Source organism: Neurospora hispaniola, assembly GCF_033458365.1.
Source record: "Neurospora hispaniola strain FGSC 10403 chromosome Unknown B0T23scaffold_1, whole genome shotgun sequence".
In the NCBI taxonomy this organism is placed as follows: Eukaryota; Fungi; Ascomycota; class Sordariomycetes; order Sordariales; family Sordariaceae; genus Neurospora; species Neurospora hispaniola.
Genome location: NW_026944406.1, coordinates 4,566,946 through 4,583,841, shown reverse-complemented (window position 1 = coordinate 4,583,841; position 16,896 = coordinate 4,566,946). Strand labels below are relative to the sequence as shown.

Sequence of the window (16,896 nt, the reverse complement as noted above, 5' to 3'; positions counted from 1 at the left end):
TACCTACTACAGTAGTGTCGGGTACCTCTACAGCGGGGACGGAGCTCCCTGTATTCTAGCACCGGGCAACCTAGCCCCTGCGCCTGTTCAAGTGCCTGCCCAATGCCCCGGCCTCTAGGGGGGGCGCTCGGTCTATTCAACGATTCACCGAAGGAAGGGAACAAGGTACCAGCCCTCAGGGCAGTCCAGGGCATACAAGGACGGGGCTCGGTACCCGCTTGAAACAACCACGGCAGCTTTACCTACCTACCTCTAGACGTGTACATACCTCCCGTCTACGTACCTATGTCTAGTCAGGTAGTTCTCACAGCTAAAGTACCTACCTACCTCTACATAGTAGACAGCCCGTTTCTGCATCGCCAACACGTTCAGACGTAGCCGACGACAGCCAGCAGGTGCGGAACAGCAAGGCAACCTCAAGGCAGGGCAACAAGGTAGCAGCACAGGTCGCGTTGCTTGCCCGATGCTTCGAAGCTCCTCTTGGACCCCGACATGTCCCTTCTCTCCATCTGAAGGAAGCTAGCGACGCAACCTCAACAGCAGCATCCCACCGCGGCCCCAAGGCACAGGAATGACCTCGCCGAGACGACCATGACTCCGGATCCTTTCCTGCCCGTCGCGCCGGCGAGGGTCAAGACTTTGGTGTTGCCCATAGGAAGGATTAAGCGTGACCGCTTTGACACCTTTGTCAAGAGCTTGACCCCCGAGAATGTCGTCCAGCTGCGCGACGTCACCGCCGATGGACGTCCAAACAGAAGTAGGGATAGCACCCGCTTGTATCCAAGGTCCATGAGAGCTCTTGCTGACCCGCGTATCTGCCTCTCCTAGATATGTTCACCCCGCTGGCCTTCCCCGACGGCGCCATGTTCTATGATCTTATGACACACGTGCCACCCCCTTCGCACCTTGCGCTGGTGCCCTTCGACCTGTATCGCGAGCCGCTGGCCTTGCTTGCCATTGCCGATGGCTCCGAGATCAATAACGTTGTTCTCAGCAAGAGGCAATCTGGCGGCAGGACCGTCGCCGAAACAAACATACGCTCGTTAGATCAGGAGTTGGAAGACCTAAGGGACCGCTACCCCAGGATACTTGTGCACCAGGTACTGCTGTTCGACTATGTGCCTTCCGAAGAGAACCCAATACCAATTCCAGAAGGCATCGTTACAATCCCGCCACCCGAGCAGCATAAAAGAACTACCATGAAAACGGTCATGTGTGACATATCCTCGTTGATTCTCGCCGAGATGACCACCCTTGCCAAGTCATATGAGGGTATGACCTTTATCAACTCGCCCGGTCACGCTTCGACCGCGGAACAGATGTATGGGGGACAAGGACCTATAGGAGACCCTTCGAGGAGGAATTCCCAGTTTACACTGCCAACCAACCGATCGGTCTCGGCGAGCGGGCTTATTGATAGGGGCCACCAGGCGCGCATGTCCATGCCTCCTGTCCCTTTCAAGGGAGGCACTTTTGGTTCCAACCGTGCAGTTTCCGGCCAACCGGCAACACCGCCAAATGGAAGAAGCAGGCTATCTAACCCGCCTACGAATTTTGACGACATCACGGGAGACGAATCAGCTAGTCCTGAGAAGGCACTGCCTCCGCGTCCCGACCTCATGGATGTCTTCAGGACCCAGAGCCAGGATAGGGTGTCGGTCCAAGGATTTGGTTCAGGCGGATCGACCGACAAGAAATTACACAGGGGAAAGAGCAGGTTCCAGATCGTCTTGGGCTCGCTATATCTCCAGGCTGGTCGGTGGATTGACGCGCTCAGAGAGCTGACTGAGGGTGCAGCCGGGGCCAAATCGACTAATGATCACATTTGGCACGGAAAGGCCCTGGAGCTTTCTCTAATAGCGCTGTTGCTGCTGGGTTGGGCAGGCATTGAATTTGACGTGCACCCCATCTTGCTACCCACTGCCGACAAAGGGACAGCGCTCGCGAACCAGATCCTGGAGGCTGAACAGAAAGATCCGAACCAACCGCGCTGGCTACGGAGATTACAGGTGTACATCCCAGAGCTGCTCGACCGTATCATCAGTCTCTACTCGAGGATAACAGCCGAAAATCTCCAACCGCTACCCATGTCTGAGACCATCATCCGTTTTTGCAGAATGCTCACGGCTCTGCATATCGCGGATGGGAAGCTCGACGAACGGTCTCTGGAGATGATGGTCCTTGGTACACCGCCACCAAAACGGTTGACCACGTCTCCTAGGTTTACTATCATCCCAACAAGGACTCATATCCTATCGAATCTAATGAAGGCTTATCCGGGTTCTGCTTCTGAACTGTTGACTACCGCTGATCGGATAGTACTCCTCAGCGGCATTGCATCCGTCTTAGGACTACTAGGTTTCCAGAGGAAGAAGGCTATGATCGTTAGGGATCTGGTGTCGGTTCTGATCGGCGGCCTGGTGGAAGCGCGCACCAGGGGAGCCGCAGATGTTGGGATTCATCCCGCAGCTGGGCTCGTAGGTCTTAATGGGCTCGGCGGAAATGGTCATGCCGGTGCTCTGGATCTAACCGAGAATGATATCGAGCAGGGCATCGGTCCCTTTCTCGGCCTCCTGCTCAAAACGTACGGAGTGGTAACCGATGACCCGGGCTCGACGGCGTCTTTGGAAGGCCCAGCCACAAGGGACGACTCCGACGAAGCAGTAGTTACAAGAATTTTGAAACAGTCCGATTTACGAAATTTCGGCATGCGAGACATCAAGCTTAACATTCTGAGGACATGCGTCAGCTTCTCTGAAGCGCTTCCAGATTTTGCTGGCGTGTTGAAATACTCGAGCGACCTCCTACGGACGGCTGGAAGCGGTACCGCTCCTGGGCTGCGGCGCGAGGACGCTTACCCGGCAATTCATAGAGAAGACCAGATACGCTTCGCCACCAACATCTCGAAAACGTCTAATCTTGCCAAGCGTCTGGGTATGGATCATTTGGCGGCCGAGTATTGGGACGAGTTTCTTCTCAGGGGCGTTAAGCTCGAACCCTTGGCGACGACGCGAACACCGGTTTCGCATGCTCGGAGCGTGCTGCCAAATGCCGTGACGACGACGAGGACCTCGCAGGACGTCAATCCATTCATCTATAACCCTTTTCTAAAACAGCCAGATGCAGCAGCCGTCGAAAAGGTTCTGGTTGCTGGGGAGGCGGCAACATTCAAACTGACCTTTCAAAACACATTTGAAATGGATCTGGAGCTGGAGAGCATCCGTCTAGATACTGAAGGGGCCGGGTTCGAGTCTGCAGTTGAAAGCCTCGTCATAGGGCCTTATCGTACCCAAGTTCTCAGGATATCGGGAGTGCCGAAGGCTGCAGGGACCTTGAGGATTAAGGGTGCTATCATCAAAGTCAGGGGCTGCCGCGAAAGAAGGTTTCCTATTTTCATTGAGCAATGGGCTCCTGAGAAAGAACAAAAGGTTAAAGGCATCGGCCTCGCGGCACTTGATGTCCCCCTCGCAAAGCGTACACCTCCAACGCAGCGTCCTAAGCCAGAAAGCCTTGAGCTTAACGTCATTGCCGAACAACCAGTTGTCGTCGTCAAGTCTTCAACGCTCCCCCAGTCATCGGTTATGATCCTTGAAGGGGAGCGCCAAAAGTTCTCAGTCACGCTGCAAAACCTATCAACCACGACTCCAGTCGATTTCCTGCTGTTTTCCTTCCAAGATTCGACTCAGGAACCATTGCAAGCCGCAATGGCCAGCAGAGATGCCACTCCCGCTGAGCTTTATGAATATGAGCTCATCCTTGCCAAGAAGCAGGCTCTTCGTATTCGCAAGGAAGGGAACCAGAAGAGGTACATTCCTCCTGGCGGCACAGCAACATTCGACTTTGAGATTCTCGGGAAACCAGGTCTTACACACGGCCTCATCCAGGTTGACTACGCTTGCTTAGGCGTGCCCCCTGACGAGCTAGAAGAGGAGAGGTTCTTTACTCGTCAGGTCTCGCTGGCACTTACCGTTACTGTCAACGCCAGTATTGAAATAGCCCGCATGGACGTCTTCCCACTGCACGGCAGCATCCCTGAGCCCCTCTGGCTACGGGCGGGTAGCAACAAGGAGAGCACGTCGGAGTTGACCGCCGACACACATTGCCTGCTGATGTTGGATTTGCGCAATGCTTGGCCGAGTAATATGGTGATACAGCTCGAGTCAGAGGACGGAGCCAGGCTCGAGGAGCATATCCTTCCTGGAAACGTTAACAGAGTGATCTTCCCAATTAAAAGGGTCTACCTCGAGGACCCTTATGCGTCCATTCCTGTGTTGAACCCCTCTCGGCAGAGGCAGTTCATTGTCAGCTCAAAGCTTACGCCTGAGATGGAACGAGCCAACCGTGAGGCGTTCTGGTACAGGGAGAGAGTGCTAGACTCGCTCATGGGAACGTGGCGGACCGGGCCAGGAGGGGGAACCATTGCCGGCGGTAGGAGCGGAAGCATCGAGTTAAGGGCTATGAGGTTGACGAGCCGCATGATTGAGGCGGTAAAGGTGGATGAGATCGGGATCGAAATTTCCGTTCTGGATGCCTCCGCCTCGCCATCCTCCCCTGAAAAGCAAAAGCACAAATCAAACGCAATCGCCAAGGTCGAGTCCTTTTTGCAGCTCCGCGTCGCTGTCACTAACCGCACAAACCAGCCCATCTATCCGCTCGTCCGCCTCATGCCGTCCCTATGCCACCGACCGCTCAACGTCGCGCTCGACTTCACCCGCAAGTTTGCCTGGAACGGCACTTTACAGAAAGCACTACCTCTCTTGGCAGGTGGAGAGAGTGCCGAGGTTGTTATGGGCGTCACGGCATTGTGTAGAGGCGAGTTTGAGATCTCTGCGAGCGTGGAAGAGACGATGGTGTGGAGGCCGAGCGAGGAGGAAGAAGAGGAGAGGCGGAAGAGGAGGAGCGAGGTGGAGAAGATGCAAGATGCGGCGATGGGGATGGAGATTGCGGGCAGTAAAAGGGAGAGGAGGGTGTGGTGCTCTAGGAGACCGGCTAGAGTTGTTGTGATCAGGAATGATATGGATGAGTAAATCGTTCAAGCTGATGATTCTTTCTGGACACCAGGAAGGAAGGGAGGATATAGGTAGATGTATCCATGCATGGCACAAGCGTTGACATTGGTTTTCGGGCTGGGGTTAGTGGGAATGGCTCGGGCGGAAAGCATGAAAGTATGATATGAAGCTGTATGACACGTAGAGTAAATATTAATTGGCATATATCCATGAATGACTTTCCCTAGTAGTAGCATAGAGCTAATCACACGAGTTCTGATCTGCAGAACGACATGAAGTGCTATCATTGTGATGACGGAGATCAATATCTGCCAGGGTTAGGGTTCTGGCAATACAAAACTCCCTGACGCTAAAGCCGCTCGCCACTGCGATTGACCGAAACGCTCGGTGGCCAAGACTTTCGAGATTTTGTTAAACGAATGTCACCACTGACTCGCAAAAATCGGCGCAAAACTTTATTTTCCCCCTTTGCTCAAGAAAGTGAGTTAGCCGGTGGACTCATGTGGGTGTAAGAAGGAAACTTGAGGGAAAAAGAGAAAAAAGAAAAAAAGAAAAAAAAGGGTTCGAGTTCGTTCCTGCAGCACACCCCTCATTCATTAATTTGTCCTACATATGCAAGGAAGACATGGACGACCAACCCATATCCGAGTCTAACACCAAGATGGTTATACCCACCACCCATCATCATCCTATTGAGTCTTTCTCCGAGTCGTCTTTAAAGCACCTTCATTCGTCTGAATCCAAAAATACCAATGGCAACCATGTCTCTCCAGCAAAAACATGCAACAACGACAAGAAGCAAAAGAAGCACAAAATCCTTTTCCTAGACGCCTACGACTCCTTCTCCAACAACATCACCTCCCTCCTCACCACCCTCCTCGAAGATGTAGACGTTTACGTCCTCTCCATCGACTCACCCCTCCTGGATCCTACCTCGCCCAATTTTGGCAAACGGTTCCGCAGGGAACTTGCCCAGTACACGGCCGTGGTATGCGGTCCCGGGCCGGGGTCGCCCGATAACGATGCGGATGTTGGGCTGATGAATTATGTGTGGCAGCTTACTGCTGCTGCTGCTGCTGCTGAGGAAGCGGACGGAGAAAAGGGGGGAGAAGGTGGTGCACTCCTACCCGTCCTGGGCATCTGTCTCGGGTTTCAGAGCTTGGTCAAGTATGGTGGTGGGGAGGTGAAGAGGCTGAAGAGGGGGTTGCATGGGATGGTGAGGGAGGTTTTGCATCTTTCCCACGGCAGCGGTGAAGGTGACGGTGAGGGCAACGGCAGCAGCAGCATCTTTCGGGGTGTTCAACCGTTCAAGGCGACCCTTTATCACTCGCTTTGTGGCGATATTGGCCAGCATGAGGTTTCTGACGCGGACTGGGAGGAGGGAGGTGCGAAATGGAAGCCCATCCAAAGGTGTCCAGATCTCTTACCGCTCGCGTGGGTAGAAGAGAAGCGCGAGGACGGGGAGGTGGAGAGGATCCTGATGGGAATAAAGCACATGAACAAACCTTTCTGGGGGCTGCAGTACCACCCTGAATCGGTGTGCACAGAGAAAGAGGGGAACAAAGTCATTGAGAACTGGTTCAAAGAAGCGCTGAGTTGGAACGAAAAGAAGAAGAGGGTGGTGGTGGAAGTTGCTGAAGGCGAGAGGTTGGCGCACCAGGCTACTAAGCCTAGTCTGTTGTCAATGTTACAAGTTCCGGTTGGTGACGAGCACATGTCGTCTTCTACTACTAGCGAGAGCAACAAGATGTGGTGGGAGCGCATGGGAACGAGACCTGAGCACCGTTCTATTACGGTCCGTCTGCCGCACGGCGTGCAGGTGTCGGACGTGGTGGAGGAGCTGGGCCTGGATGGCTCCGACAAGGTGGTGGTTTTGGAATCTGCAAACGCGGCTGCTACGGCGTCGTCGAGAGCAGATGTGCGAGGTCGATACAGCATCATCGCAGCAGGACTGGAAGAGGCACTGCGGCTGGAGTACCACACTGGTGATGAGTACGCTACTTTCAAGCTTCAGCAGTTCAACGGCTTGCAGGTGGATCTGTCTGAACGGGTTTTCCTCGGTTCTTACGGCGGTATATGGGGTCTCGTGGCCAGTTTCCATGGGACGCGGAGCCTGGGGAGTGGCGTCGAGCTTCCTGATCTACCGTTCCTGGGAGGATTCATAGGTTTCATCACTTATGAACAAGGCCTGAGTGACATCGACATCCGTCTGGAAACACGCCCACACCACCGACCTGACGTCTGTCTGGCATGGGTAACAAAGAGCGTGGTCATAGATCACAGTCTTGGCTTGGCCCATATCCAGGAGTTATTTTCTTCTGATGCAAGCTTGGACGATGCTGCCTGGATGCGGAGCACCGCAGACCGACTTGTTTCAGTCTCTGCCCATCACCGACACCCATTCCTCAACGATTTGCCTTCACCCGCCAAGAAGGTGAAAACGCGCCATCCTTCTACGAGCCCCTCAATACAGACACCTCGGATACCGGAATACGAGGCCAAGGTTAAGGCCTGTCAAGAGTTCATCGCAGCCGGCGACTCTTACGAGCTCTGTCTCACAGACCAAACCAAGATCACTCGGCCCCTGAGCGACATGATCCCGTTATCTGCTCCCCAAGAAAATCAAGGACAGCAACAACAGCAACAACAACAACAACAACAACAGCGAATAAGCTCAACCTTTAACCGAAAGCAACAACAACAGCGTCGCCCCTCCTCCTCCGTCCCCTCTTCCTGGCATCTCTACAAAACGCTCCGCTCCCGACAACCAGCCCCATTCGCATCCTACCTCCGCCTCGGCGGCGCGACGCTCGTCAGCGCCTCGCCCGAGCGGTTCTTGACGTACAACCGGCACGGGCGGTGCTCAATGCGGCCGATGAAGGGAACAGTACGCAAGTCCGAAGCGGTCTCGACGCTCGAGCAGGCCGAGAAGATTCTGCACGTGCCTAAGGAGGAAGCCGAGAACCTGATGATTGTCGACTTGGTCCGGCACGACTTGCATTCGATTTGCGGGGCGGGTAACGTTGAGGTGAGAGATCTGCTCAAGGTGGAGGAGTATCAGAGTGTGTTTCAGATGATTACTGTTGTTGAAGGGCAGCTACCCCCACCCTCTGACGAGAAGAGATACACGGGACTGGACGTCCTCGCGGCTAGTCTGCCGCCGGGAAGCATGACGGGAGCCCCCAAGAAACGCAGCTGCGAGCTGTTGCAGCAGATTGAGCAGAACAGTGAGCGCAGTTTGTACTCGGGTGTTGTTGGCTACATGTGTGTCAGCGGGAGAGGAGATTGGAGCGTGACGATCCGAAGTCTGTTCCGGTGGGACGATGAGCGGGTAACTGTGCAGGGACAAGGAGAAGATGGCCAGAGTGAGGAAGAACATGAGGTGTGGCATATTGGGGCTGGAGGAGCGGTTACCATTCTGAGTACCCCTGAGGGTGAGCGGGAGGAAATGTTTACGAAACTCGCTGGGCCGTTGAAGGTGTTTGCGGATCTGGGTTAGACTCGATGAGTTGTCCATGGCGAGCAGAGCTGGTCTGAGGCCAGAGGCTGTGGAAGAAAGGGAAGACGAAAAGCAAAAGCAAGATAACTAACTTCATCATTGTGGGCCCAGGCGTGCGTTAGGGTTAGAACACGATATTCAATGTATCTAGAATGTCGTCTTGGTGTCAAGGTTAAAATGGGTTGGAGTTTTGTGGCTTGTCATATTAGCTCAACGGATGCATACCTTACGGCGGGATTAAAAAGTAGACTTTCCAACGCGATGCATTGCAGGTGGAGAGAAGGAAGACGTCAAGCCCTCTCGCTAGATGATCACCGCAAAAAAAATAACCTCATAACTGTCTCGTGATAATCCAAATCCAGCCCAGCCCAGCCCATAAGCGCTTCATCAGCCAGTGCCCGCCTCTCTCCCAAAACCCATTTGATCATATCCCATAGCTGTCATCCGGCTCAAGTCCCGGCACTTGTACAATCATGGTCTCCCACCATGCGTAAATCGGTTCCGCACCCAACCGCTCTCCGGAAGTCGCTGCTTCTCTGTAGTTCTGTGTCATTGCTGTGTGTGTCTCAGACTCTGGACCATTCTGTCGTGGTCGAAATCATTGGTCGGCTAGTCAGAAGTCTTGCTCTTCCTGGAAGAACATGGCGAAGCTGATAATGGTGCCATAGATCAACAGGCCACCGATAACGGACATGATCATGGCCGGGACCGTGATGATGGCCGAGTTTGCGAGAACTACTGGAAGAGCTGTGTGTCGAAGAGGGGAGGAGAGAGATGTCAGCTATCGTACATGCAACACAACGCAAACACAGGATACACGACAGCCACAAGATGGAGGAGTAAACCTACCAAGCCCCATCATGACCAGGAAACCAGTGCAGAAGCGACCCAGATCCAACACCGCAGCGCCCGAGCTCTCAACAAAGTCGTCCGGATTGGCGCAATGGCTGCAGATCCAGTTGGGTATGGGCGCCAACACGTAGGTGGCCACCACCAGCAGCGGGTAGTATGCCTTCCATAGTGCGCATGACAAGATGACGAGGAGGAAGCCCACCGCCAAGACGAAGGAGAGCGCGATGATGGTCTTGAGTCCTGCTGCCATCTCGGGTGGATATGTGAGAGCTTCTGATTGCGAAGGCGTTCAAGTTTCGGGCACAGTAGAGATCAGGGTGTCGTTTACGCCGGTAACCCGGAGAATCTGCCCAGGTAGAGTCGAAGTGTCGCGGGCCTGCCGGGATCACAGGTGTTTGTTGCGCAGACGTGGCTAACTCGTAATCGATGGAAATGTAAGCGCTGCCTGCTGCTCTTTGTGATCGAGAACGTGACAAATTATCGCGTGGGTTACTCGGCTTGCGCGCTTCGTCGACTCGTTGCTGTAGCAGGCGACAACTCGTGATGGTGGTGATGCAGTGTGCTTGTGGTGGAGAGTTGCCCGTGTCGTTGGAGGAGCTCCAGCGAGCGGGAACAAGTGACGACTGCACTGACGCTTTGGCTGTCGTCAGTCAGCCTCTTCCTGGCTCTCGCTCAGCACATTCCGTTCCATACCTGTAGTGTATGTAGCGCGCACCTGGCCGCCCGCACTTACACTACAAGTAATGGAGGTAGGGTAAGTGTGTACAAGCAAAAGTGGGTCTGACTTTCTTTTGGCGGGCAAGGGAGGTACCTGCAGCGACGTACCAGTTGCCTGCCCGCCAGCCCGCCCGCGCGTTGTCCCGCCCTCCGTCACCCAACATCCCACCCTCATTGCCTGGGCGGCGGGACCTGACGAAGCTAGGAGCTGCCTGCGCAACTGCCCGCGGGAAGAAGCAACCACTGTCCACTGACCTCCCCCCATCCATCCCACCCAGACTGCACCACCACCATCGTCACTATCAGCACAAACAACAATCTTTCGCGTCCTCCAAACACCCGCTAGAAGAAACCGACGAGATACTTGCCGGCACAGATCCCCGATACCCCCGCCGCAATCTGCTCTTGTTTCCCAATCTCCTCGACAGAGGTGTCCAGCAGCCATGTTCAGGAACAACTACGACAACGACTCGGTCACATTGTAAGCGAAGCCGTCCCGCAGCCGCCAGCCAGACTGGGCCCTGCTTCCAAACGCCCAAAGCTCTGCACTTAAAGAGGTCTGCCCTCGACATTCAGCTAACAACTGCTTTCCCTTCAGCTCTCCGCAAGGGCGAATTTTCCAGGTCGAATATGCGGCGGAAGCAGTAAAGCAGGGTTCGGTGGTGGTGGGAATTGCTAGCAAGACACACGCCGTCCTGGTAGCGATCAAGGTACTTCGCCCCGACCACCCCTCGTGCACCACGCTGCCGATACATGTATCCTCCCATCCATCCTAGGGCCAAGTGAAGCTGACCATGTTCTTGTCGTCCTGTCCAGCGTAACGCCGAAGAACTCTCCTCGTACCAAAAGAAGCTCTTTCCCATCGACGAACATGTCGGCATCGCCATCGCCGGTCTCACCTCGGACGCGCGCGTCCTCTCCAACTTCATGAAGCAGCAGTCCCTCGGCCACCGCCTCACGTACGGCCGCAACATGCCCGTGCGGACCCTTGTCGACATGATCGGATCCAAGGCGCAGATCAACACGCAACACTACGGTAAGCGGCCCTACGGTGTCGGTCTCCTGGTCGCCGGCGTTGACGACCACGGCCCGCACCTTTTCGAGTTCCAGCCCAGCGGCATGACCGAGGAGATGGTGGCCTTTGCCATTGGCGCCCGCAGCCAGATGGCGCGCACATATTTGGAGAAGAACCTAGAGGCCTTTGCCGACTGCGGCCGCGAGGAGCTGATCCGTCATGGTCTCAAGGCGCTCAAGGAGAGCTTGGTGCAAGACCGCGAGTTGACCATCGACAATACCAGCGTCGCCATTGTGGGTGTCGAGAAGCAGGAGGACGGCACGACCAAGCCGCAGCCATTCATGGTGTACGATGGACAAGACGTCAGCGCATGGATAGAGAGTGTGGCGGATAACCAAGAGGCTGCCCCGGCAGCTGCCGAGGGCGAGGGTATGGATGTCGATAGCTAAAGGATGAAAATGTGGGGTTTACTTTGAGGCATAGGTGCAGATTTAGCACATGGAGCGCATACACCCGGAATGAAGTAATGAGATGAACAAGACCCCTTTATGTTAATGCATTGTTTTGTGTCTACTGACATCATGGCGCGAATCCCACCGATCAAGCAAACTGTTACACCGAGAGCTGATGGCCCAGCCTAAGAAACAGGACCCCTGAACGCCGTCATCCATCCAGAAAGAAGCTGCGCGATGCAAGGCAACAGCAACTGCTTTCCCAAGCAGGAAAGGGAAACCTCAAGAAAACGATCTTCCCTCGTCTCCTACCCTCCTTGCCTACTCATCACTCCAGTTCAGCTTGAAAACCGCCTCGGACACCTTGTACTCCCTCAGCGCCTTGATCGCATCCTCCGGGTTCTTCGCCTCCACCATGATCTTTCCATTCGCCTGGTTGACAAATCCCTCTTGGATGCTGTTCTGGATCCAGTGCAGAATACCGTCATAGAAGCCGTTGATGTTGAGCAGGACGATGCCCTTGTCGTGGATACCCAGCTGGTTCCACGTCACCGTCTCGAACAGCTCCTCCATGGTGCCGTAGCCGCCACTCAAGGCGATGAAGCCCGATCCGGGGCCGCCCGCTAACACCTCCTGCGCCATCATCATCTTGCGCGTGTGCATGTCCTTGACAATGGTCGTTCGGCCAAAGACGTTCTCGTCAGGGACGGGAAGCTGCTTGGCCTTTGCCTCCTCGTCGGCGGCGGAATCCTTCTGGCCGCCGCTCACCTGGGTGGACGTGTAGTGGGGGTCGCGCTCGTACCGGACCAGAGCCTCGGGGATGATGCCGTGGACGGAGTCAGGGCCGGACAGGGAAACAAGGGTCTTGGCGATTTCGCCCATGAGGCCGACTGTGCCACCACCGTAGACTGTGACTTTGCTGTTAGTGAGGAGTTCCAGTAGAGTAGTATTATTTGGGTAGGAGAAATAAGTCAGTACCGAGGTCAATGTTGTTGGCGGCCATGGTACGGGCGAGCTGGCGCGCGGCTTCGAGGTAGATGGGGTTGTTGCCGGCGGACGCGCCGCAGTAGACGCAGATCTTGGTCCGCTTGGGGCTGGAGGTAACACCGTTGGTCGACATGTTGGTTATCTCTCCTTGTTTAGTTACTGTATGTCAAGAACCAAACGTTGCTTGGTGGTTCTGGATATCGTGTGGTAGGGTCTCTCTAAATGCTCTTATGAGAGAGAGTGGCGACTCAGTGAAGGTAAGGGTAGCGGAGTGGTAGCGTTGGGTTCAAGATATTTATACAAAGTGAAGGGCAAAGTGGGTTCTAAGAACCGGGGCCCAGATCTTTTGTATTGAAACCTTCTGCTAAACTTCTACGGCTTGAGCCAACAAGAGCTATCCGTCAGATTTTGGGGCAGGATAATTTTCGGATGGATTTCTATCAAGGCTGGGGGGTGAAGTCAACATCCAAGGCGTCCATTCACGAGAGTGAAGTGTTGGATGATGACTCGACAAGGACGCCTCTCAGGGACCCTTGAGAGGCGTGGAGTGGATCTATAAGAGAACACCCGGGCCCTCTCAAAAGTTGCAGGGAAGTTTAGACGTTCTGCCCTGGGTTGGGTGTGTTTCCGAGCATCAGGTTCGAATCGTCGCGAAGATAGCAAAGGGCATCAGTGAAATTCAGACGGACATTCCGAGAACAATGGTCAAAGCAGGCGAATCGGATTGTGGGTTGTCAAGCTCGTTGCAGGTAGATAAATCGTTGCTGGCCTTGTTATGCCGGGAGAAGCCGCAGGACATAGGCGCACCCAAATGTTCGAAGCCAGGATGTCTTTCGCTCTTTGAATCAACTTCCACTTACAAGACTGACATCGCAATCTTTGTGACTGTGACGCGCGAGGGTGGACTTTTGCAGCTGGAATGTACCATGTCACGGGAGTGTTGACAGTGTACTTTGACAGGAGGAACCATCGCGGAATGCTTTCGTACGTGCTCCGGTTCCCGGCAGTAAATGGTTCAAAGCTATGGATAGGATGGTCACACGGCGTGACGGCCAATCGACTCCCGATTCCTAGACACGCGATATCAAACCAGTTGTGGTGTTGTGGGCTACCCCGACTGTATAGTAGTGTAGTGTACCGTGACTGTAGTGTAAATATGAAGTTGCGAACGAACTGGGACACGTTGCTTGGACTCGGGACGCCAGAGGTTGATCACTAGAGGTTAAGTACCTACTCGGTCGAGGTTAGATTGTTGTTCCTTGTAGTGTACATAGCACATTCAAGTGGATAAGTTCGAATGGACCCTCCTTGCTGTTTCCCCGCCGACTTGTCGTGACGGGAGCGCTGAGACGCCTAATCAGAGGGTACCTAGGTACGTACCTCTACAGTCCCCTATCAAAAATTACAGTACCACGCTGTTCCCTCCCGTGAACATCATCACCATCACCACCTCAGCCCGGGCCACTCTTGACAACAGAGTCCTGTGGTAACCTACGACGGGCCATACATCAAGTATCACCTTGGTTGGGCTCAAGTGGGACAAAAACCTTCGATTTGTTCTCCATCTGTCACCTCTCCCAAGATGCCCGAAGGAAATGGCGCCCAGCGCCAGCCTGCGCGGCAGGAGGAACAGCAAGGCGTAAGTTATCAATCCAAAGCTGGAACGGTGTAGCATGGAAAAGTTTCTGACAGTCTCGGGTTACCCAGTCTTCCATGTTTTCCAAGATCCTCCAGGCCGTTGCAATGTGGGTCTTGATGCAGCTTGTCATGAAGCAGTTTATGGGTGGTGGACAGAACACAGCAACAGTTCAGGATGCAACCGGTCAGACCGTCCAAGTCTCGACAAGCGTACCCTCGTACGACCAGCGCCCTCAACGGCTCGATGATGGCGCAGTCTACAACCGAATCCCTCAGCTCATTGCGCCCATCTGGCCCGAGAACAGCCAGGTTGATATCATAGTCACCATTTCGCCGTCCTTCGTTCCGACCCCGTTGAAGCAGACCCCGGCGGATAAGGTGGTGTTCCAAGAAAAGAGGTTCACAATCGGCAACTGGAGCGACGCGCGCACTGAGGAAAGGACCATCGACATTCCCACCGAGGTTCAGAAGAATGGCACGCTTTGGGGGCATTTCTATGTTGGCTTGTCCGGTGCCCTCCTCGACCCGACCCAGCCAAACTACGATTCTGGATCGGCATACCATTTTGTGTGGCCATTAACCCACTACATTCCCCGAAAGAAGGAATTCAAGACCAGGAACCTACTTGCGGGCAAGGAGGATGCTGTTGAGGAGGCGGAGGAGGTGGAAGTAGAGCAACCATCGAGACCCATCATCACCAACTACTACCACCCCAACATTTCGCTCTCCTTCATCCCCAATACCGGTTCTATGCCTTTTGCCCAAACACACCCAGCTGTCCGCCAGTTTCTCCGTCTCGAGGCCACCGGTGCAAGGGACGGCACCGGTCAGAACACGTGGTACTACCCGATCCTCTTTGTCAATACCTTCTGGCAGCTTAAGAGTCAGATGACCATCATCAACGAGACAATCAAGACCATGCCGATGCGCATTGATCTAAACAACCTGGCGGAATGGAAGTTCAAGACCATGGCGTCTATCGACCTCAGCGCCAAGGAAGCGGCGCGTGCGGCGGCTTTCGGAAATCCCCTGTCCACGGGCAGCGATGGTAGCGAGATCGAAATGATCAAGGAAATCTTGCTGGATTCGAATCCCATCCTCCTCGGGGTCACTATTTTTGCCAGTATTGCGCACATGATTCTCGAAACGCTTGCGTTTGGTTCCGACATTGCTCATTATCGCAAGAAGAAGGACAACGTTGGCATCTCGGTGCGCTCCATCCTCGCCAATGTGTTTATGCAAACCATCATCTTCTTGTATCTGGTCGACCAGTCGCAGAACACTAGCTGGATGATTCTCGGCTCTCAGGGCGTTGGCATTCTCATCGAGCTATGGAAGATTACGACGGTGGTTAACGTGCGGATTCGACCTGCACCCGGATCCCTCATACCATACCGTATTTCCTTTGAGGACAAGCATAAGCTCAGCGAGACAGAGGAAAAGACCAAGGAGTACGATGAGATTGCTTTCAAGTACATGTACATGGCGGGCGTTCCTCTTCTGATGGCTTATGCTATCTACTCGCTGATCTACGACACCCACAAGTCGTGGTACTCATTCGTCATCGCCACCCTTGTTGGCTCGGTTTACGCCTATGGATTCCTGATGATGGTTCCCTCGCTGTACATCAACTATCGTCTCAAGAGCGTTGCTCACATGCCTGGCAAGGCCATGATGTACAAGTTCCTCAACACCTTCATCGACGACTTATTTGCTTTCACCATCAAAATGCCGTTCCTCCATCGCCTTGCTACTTTCCGCGATGATATCATCTTCTTTATTTATCTGTATCAGAGATGGGCTTACAAGGTCGACTACACCCGTGTCAACGAGTTCGGACAGGGTGGCGAGGATGACGCCGTCGAGGAAAAGAAGGCGGAGGGGCAGAAGGCGGCAATTCCTGCACCGACTGAAGAACAGATTGTGGGAACTACATCCGCGAAGGCTAGCGGAACGGAGACTGGCAAAGCGAAGAAGAGGAAGTGAAGCTGACGAAGCACGATATCGGACCCGGTTTGGTATCGATTTATCAATGGGAAATGGGGCTCAGCATCTTGGAGAATGGCGCAAAACATCCCAGCAAAGATAGATCAATATTAATACAGAATGCATTCTTCACCTGTTGGGGAGCTGGTGCTTCTTGTGGGTGCACCCACGGCTGATCAATGAGTGATGAGCCTGTATTGTGAGAGATAGGCGCGTGCCGAACTGCAGTCATAATGTCGTGAAAATATAGGGATGTGTATCGATACCTCCATGTAACAGTCCAAAGGTGTCAATTGTTGTACCCACCATGCTGTCGGTCATTCCCGAGCACCTCTGGCTGTAGGGCTGAGCCTTTGGTAGGTTGCAACCGTTATCCATTGGGTACCTAGTAAGATGCTTTCCCCTCCCGGCCGTCGAAGCTGGAGGCTACAAGCAGAGGTAGATGTCATCGCTAACGGCTGGTTTTAGGAAACGAAGGGCTTGCTCAGGGAATCCCACCTAAAATTAACGGAGTCGGATGTAGAGAGGCCTCCATATGGGCCTCTAGCGTACCTACTCTAAGCACCTAGGTAGAAATGCTCCCCGCCAAGATCTCCACGATTTCCACGTTTCGCAAACAAAACCGTCCCCGAACCCCCGTCCCATTCGTTTATTACCCATTTAGATGCCCTACTACAGCAGGGGGCCTGGCCCTCCCATCACCAACCGACAATACGAGTCAAAATAACCCTGGTTGATGAG

At 54.1% G+C, this 16,896-nt stretch overlaps 6 protein-coding genes across 6 annotated transcripts; 4 read left to right on the top strand and 2 right to left on the bottom strand.

The window, feature by feature from the left end:
* Nucleotides 1-195: 195 nt before the first annotated feature.
* B0T23DRAFT_350537 (TRAPP II complex) lies at nt 196-5,225 on the top strand. Its single transcript, XM_062836056.1, has 2 exons — nt 196-757; nt 829-5,225. Exons 1-2 carry the CDS (start codon nt 592-594, stop codon nt 5,025-5,027), a joined length of 4,365 nt encoding a protein of 1,454 aa, XP_062697524.1. The 5' UTR covers nt 196-591; the 3' UTR covers nt 5,028-5,225.
* A 445-nt stretch (nt 5,226-5,670) lies between these two features.
* B0T23DRAFT_306023 (ADC synthase) lies at nt 5,671-8,508 on the top strand (the record flags this gene model as incomplete). Its single annotated transcript, XM_062834345.1, has 2 exons — nt 5,671-7,610; nt 7,683-8,508. 2 exons carry the CDS (start codon nt 5,671-5,673, stop codon nt 8,506-8,508), a joined length of 2,766 nt encoding a protein of 921 aa, XP_062697523.1.
* A 613-nt stretch (nt 8,509-9,121) lies between these two features.
* Nucleotides 9,122-9,610, bottom strand: B0T23DRAFT_392437 (vacuolar protein sorting 55; the record flags this gene model as incomplete). Its single annotated transcript, XM_062838002.1, has 2 exons — nt 9,122-9,255; nt 9,358-9,610. The coding sequence occupies 2 exons, from the start codon at nt 9,608-9,610 to the stop codon at nt 9,122-9,124; spliced, it is 387 nt and encodes a 128-aa protein (XP_062697522.1).
* Nucleotides 9,611-10,253: 643 nt separating this feature from the next.
* On the top strand, nt 10,254-11,640 carry B0T23DRAFT_350528 (putative proteasome component C2). Its single transcript, XM_062836055.1, has 3 exons — nt 10,254-10,558; nt 10,676-10,787; nt 10,894-11,640. The coding sequence occupies exons 1-3, from the start codon at nt 10,521-10,523 to the stop codon at nt 11,539-11,541; spliced, it is 798 nt and encodes a 265-aa protein (XP_062697521.1). The 5' UTR covers nt 10,254-10,520; the 3' UTR covers nt 11,542-11,640.
* A 25-nt stretch (nt 11,641-11,665) lies between these two features.
* Nucleotides 11,666-13,057, bottom strand: B0T23DRAFT_28683 (uncharacterized protein). The gene is made up of 2 exons (XM_062834255.1): nt 12,523-13,057; nt 11,666-12,452 (listed from the first exon to the last, which is right to left on the bottom strand). The coding sequence occupies exons 1-2, from the start codon at nt 12,662-12,664 to the stop codon at nt 11,866-11,868; spliced, it is 729 nt and encodes a 242-aa protein (XP_062697520.1). The 5' UTR covers nt 12,665-13,057; the 3' UTR covers nt 11,666-11,865.
* An 844-nt stretch (nt 13,058-13,901) lies between these two features.
* Nucleotides 13,902-16,359, top strand: B0T23DRAFT_350524 (cleft lip and palate transmembrane 1). Its single transcript, XM_062836054.1, has 2 exons — nt 13,902-14,170; nt 14,239-16,359. The coding sequence occupies exons 1-2, from the start codon at nt 14,114-14,116 to the stop codon at nt 16,153-16,155; spliced, it is 1,974 nt and encodes a 657-aa protein (XP_062697519.1). The 5' UTR covers nt 13,902-14,113; the 3' UTR covers nt 16,156-16,359.
* The last annotated feature ends 537 nt before the right edge of the window (nt 16,360-16,896 follow it).